At 50.3% G+C, this 4,919-nt stretch overlaps 1 protein-coding gene across 2 annotated transcripts in view; it reads left to right on the top strand.

Annotated features, from left to right (window-relative positions):
* The first annotated feature begins 964 nt into the window (after positions 1-964).
* The window catches only part of LOC116096643 (protein argonaute-4), a 46,757-nt gene continuing 42,802 nt past the window's right edge, over positions 965-4,919 (top strand). The window contains exon 1 of one of the 2 annotated variants that reach the window (XM_031378665.1): positions 965-1,314. In XM_031378665.1, coding sequence (XP_031234525.1) covers positions 1,296-1,314 — 19 coding nt within the window. In that variant the 5' untranslated portion in view covers positions 965-1,295. Of the gene's footprint in view, positions 1,315-1,367; positions 1,525-4,919 lie in introns of those variants that run through there. The other variant, XM_031378666.1, reaches the window with a different exon arrangement.

Below are 4,919 nucleotides of genomic sequence, written 5' to 3'. Positions count from 1 at the left end.
TGGATAGAAGACACCAAGGGAAGACCGTGGGATAACACAGGAAGACAGACATCTACAACCCAAAGGGAAAAATCTCACCGTCCCCTTCCCCACAACCCCCGACTTGCCTTGATCTTATTAGACTGTCGGTGTGCAGAACTGAGAGAAAACGCCTTTTTGTTGAACTAAGTTACACAGTCTGTGGTACCCAATGGCGGCTCCAGCAAACCAGAATGAGGGTGTTGCGCCTTTTTAACTAGTAGACCGCCTATGGTCGTGCCTTACTGGAAACTTGACAGGATACTGGACTCGCTGGGATACCTACTGCCCTTGGTAACATGTTGACCAGGGTTGGGACCCAGGGTTGGGACCTAGGACAGAACAGAACCTGCTTTCCCCGCACAGGGAAGGGGTGACAGGATGGAGCTGTTGGGGGGGCGGGGGGATGAAGGAAGGACTGGCTGTGCCTGAGGTGTCCAGGGATGAGAGAGAAGAGGCCACCTGTGGTGGTGGTGCTGGGGGAATGGGGACAAGGTTCCTGAGGTGAGTCTTAGGACGAAGTGGAGGGCAGCTGCCTGTGGGTCATCAAGGACTGGAATCCAGCTGTTTCGATGGGGACTTGGAGGAAGGCTGCCTGAGGAGGAACGGGACCTGCGGGACGGCGGACGAGCGGGCGAGTGGACGAGCGGACCAGCGGGCGAGCCGGCGAGCGGACCGCTGAAGAGCGGGCGGACGAGAGGGACGGCGGGTGAACGGGCGAGCTGACCGCTGACCAGCGGGCGAGCGGGCGGACAAGCGGGAGGGCGGGCGAGCGGACCGCTGGCGATGGGCAAGCGGACGAGCGGGCGAGCGGGCGCGCGCCTGACGCGTCCTCAGGCTCGGCCCCCAGGGCGCGCGCCGGTCCCCGCCGCACCCCACCCCCTGCCCCGGACTGACTCACTGCACCGCGCGCGTGCGAGGCCGCGCACGCCCCCTTGGCCAGCCGGGACCCCGGACCCGCACGCGCTTGGTGCCCCCTCCCCGCCCGGCGGGCGCGCGCCGCCTCCCGCTCCGGCTCCAGCTGGCGGCGGCGGCGGCGGCGGTGGCGGCGGCCCGGATTGTTTTTGTTGTCGCTGAGGCCGGAAGAGCCGTGAGAGAGCCGGGTCCCTGTCCCCGGCCCCGGCGCCGCCGCCGCCGCCCCCTGCCCAGCGCCCGCGTCTTCGCGGCGCCGCTTCAGCGCCAAGATTCCGGAGAGCAAGCGTTACTCGGCGGCGGCGGCGGCGGGGCCCGGAGCGGGAGGCGCGGGGGACCGGGGCGAGGCGGCTCCTGCCGCCGCCATGGAGGCGCTGGGACCCGGTGAGGAGGCGGAGCGCGCTCGGGCCAGGGTCGGACTCCGGGCTCGGGAGGGCGGACGGACCGGCGGAAGGGACTGTCGCTGCCCCGCGGCCGCTCGCGCGGACCCGGCTGCCGGCTGCCGGGCCCAGGGAAGGACGGGGCCCCGTGCCCTGGTCCCTGGGGGCGGGGACCGCGCCCCAGCTGAAGACCCTGGGTCTATTCCGGACTCGTGTAAGGGAGGGAGTCTCGAGTGGTGACCCGGGTCCCCCGGGGGAGGGTGGACCTCAAATGGGACGGTGGGTCTGGTGCACGCGGAGGCCCGGCCCAGACCTGGAAGGCCTTCCACCTCTGTCAAGGGTTTTCTCGGTGTGGGGCAGAATCCCGAATCCCTGTTTTCTTTTGCACTGGTTTCTCGGATGAGGAAGAGAGACACCCCCCCCACTCACCCCCATCACTGGAAGCCAAATAGGGGGGATATCCGATATCCGTTCTTTTCCCAAAGCCCTGAAGTTTGGTATCTGTCAGTTTGTCAGTCCCAGAGTGCTGTGGAATGACAAGCCAGTACTCTCAGTGTCCTACGGTCCCTTTTATTTATTTATTTTTAAAGATTTATTTTATTTATATGAGTACCCTGTAACTTTTCAGACACATCCGCAGAGGGCATCGGATCCTATTACAGATGGCTGTGAGCCACCATGTGGTTGCTGGGACTTGAACTCAGGACTTCTTGAAGCAGTCAGTGCTCTTAACCGCTGAGCCATCTCTCCAGCCCCCTGCGTTCCCTTTTAAATGGATGAAAACCCACTGATAAGTGGCTAACCACTAATGAGTGATAACCACTGATAAGTGGTTGTGAAGCCCAAACGGAAAAAGTGTTTTTGAAACTGTGATTCTTTGCTGGTTATGGGTGGTCCTTGGTTATCTCCCTCTCTGCCCCAACCCAAGGAAGCGTTCCAAACTCTCAAGAATGTTCTTCTTTGGAGCCTTGTGCACTGTCTCAAGCCCCGCAGCAGGTTGCTAATGGCTTGACTAAGTAGGGCAAGGTTTGGGGGCAGTGATGGGATTGGTTTTCATATTCCAACCTTGATCACATAGTAGATTTAGTTGTCTGTTTTTTTTAATTCATAGAAAGTTAGGTTTATTGTTTGCATTTGGAAACTTTGCACGTTTGTTAACTTGGAACATATTTACATAACTGAGCGATTAAATCCTTTCTTTATTTGCTGCTTAAAGTTTTTTTTTTTTTAAGCCCGCATAATCAAGTTTCATAGTCCTTTAAAAAAATAAATTGACTTACCTGGGCATGGTGGCATATGCTTATAATCCTAACAGTTAGGGGGTGAAAGCAGCAAGATCCAGAGTTCAAGGCCAGCCTCAGTTACAAAGTGAGTTTGAGGTCGGCCTGGGCTATTGGAGACCCCCTGATTATAAATAAACAGGTTTGAGCCTGCTGTAGTGGTGCATACTTATAATCTCAGCATTTGGAAGGCTGAGGAAGAGCAAGAGTTTGAAGGTAGCTTGGGCTACATAGACTCTGTCCAAAAGGAAAGAAAAAAGAAAAAATGCATTGGTTTGTTACATATTGTTACATATTATCAAATATGTTGTTATATATATTTGATAAACCGCAGCATATTATACTATTGTATCAGACATGTTTCTATACATAAGAGGATGCTATGGGTTTAGGATTGTACCAAACTAATATTTAAAACTAATATAGTAATTTCATACTTGTATTACCCCTAGTCCCCACCTCCACTTCCCCACAACTTATGTTGAACTTGTTTCCTCTTCTCTAAAACAAGGCTAATGTGCTATAAGACTGACAATGTGAGAATGAAAGCTGACATTTGTGAGAAGTTCTGTCAAGTCTAGTACAGATGTTCAACAAATGTTTCTTTTCTTCCATCCCATGAGTAACTTAAAATTGAAGCAACTGTTGCAGTTATTAGCTGATACAAAAGAGGTTATGTAACTATGTGAACAGCTGAGTTTCATGAAGAGTCAATATGGTCCTGCCCAGGAAACCAGCCGCCCACCCTTTTTGGTTTGATTTTAGTTTTTTGCAGGGTTGAGGACTTGCAAGTTTACTTAGAAATGCTGGATTTGTAGAAAATGAATATTTATTCATCCTATTTAAAAGTCATCAATGGTTAAGCCAAAATTTTACATAGAGCTTTCTTGTTGCGTAATATTTTCCTGTGTATCCTATAGCAGACTCTTGTTTTGGTACCCAACTACCTTAGAAACCCAGTTAATAACAAGTAATAATGGCCAGGCGGTGGTAGCACACACCTTTAATCCCAGCACTTGGGAGGCAGAGGCAGGTGGATCTCTGAGTTCGAGGCCAGCCTGGTCTACAGAGTGAGTTCCAGGACAGCCAGGGCTACACAGAGAAACCCTGTCTCGAAAAACCAAAACAAACAAACAAACAAAAACAAGTAATAACAATTGCTTGTTGAGCATGGAATGGGAACAAAGGGAGCCAATGAGTTTGGTGGGATGTCTTCTAGGCTGTCTTAGAACTTAAGAAGCCCTTCTGCTTCCATTAGAGAATACCTTGCTCGAGTGTGTTGAATCCTCTGCACTTCAGTAATCCCTGGGAGGCCTCTTAGTCCTCCTCACTCCTCTGTCATGACCCAGATTCATCTTCTCTCAGTAATTTTTTTTAAACTTTTTTTTTTTTAAGATTTATTTATTATTATATGTAAGTATACTGTAGCTGTCCTCAGACACCCCAGAAGAGGGCGTCAGATCCCGTTATGGATGGTTGTGAGCCACCATGTGGTTGCTGGGGTTTGAACTCAGGACCTTTGGAAAAGTAGTCAGTGCTCTTAACCACTGAGCCATCTCTCCAGCCCCTTCTCTCAGTAATTTAAAATTAGATGACCTTCATCATTCATTTTGGTTATAGTGATTATAATCTTATTTTTTGCAAGCTTTTTGTAGTTGTTTGCTGTTTTTGCGGTGGTTGGGATGGAGCCCGGGCCCCTATAAATAATAGGCAAATGTCCTACCACTGCGCAGCAGTCCTCCAGCCATTTGTAGTGCTTTATAACTTGTGAGAAATACTTTTATATGGGCTGGAGAAATGACTCAGTGGTTAAGAGTACTGGCTGTTTTTCCAGAGGACCTGGGTTGGATTCCCAGCACCCACATCGTGCCTCACAACTCCCTGTAACTCCAGTCCCAGGGGGTCCAACACCCTTTTCTGGCCTCTGTGGGCACTGCATGTATGTGGTACACAGACACGCATGCAAGAAAAATATGTGCACACATAAAAATAAATAATTTTTCTAAGAAAATAGTTTAATAATTATGAGCTCATTTGAGCTGTACCAGGTGGCTTAAAACTTAATCTCAGCACTTGGAAGACTGAAGCTGAGGGATTACTGTGAGTCCAAAGCCTAGGTCAACTGAGAAAGAACCTATGGAAACAAGCAGCAACAACAATAAACCTCACCATCCAACCATTTAACAAACCAGATAACCAAACAAACCAGCAAATCCTATTAACCCATTTGATCCTTTGGGAAGTAGACAAAATAGTTATCTATTTTCTTTTTCTTTCCTTTTCTTTTCTTTCTTTCTTTCTTTCTTTCTTTCTTTCTTTTTTTTTTTTT

The sequence above is a fragment of the Mastomys coucha genome, unplaced genomic scaffold (genome assembly GCF_008632895.1).
Source record: "Mastomys coucha isolate ucsf_1 unplaced genomic scaffold, UCSF_Mcou_1 pScaffold18, whole genome shotgun sequence".
Taxonomy (NCBI): Eukaryota; Metazoa; Chordata; class Mammalia; order Rodentia; family Muridae; genus Mastomys; species Mastomys coucha.
This window is presented reverse-complemented; position numbering and strand designations above follow the sequence as displayed.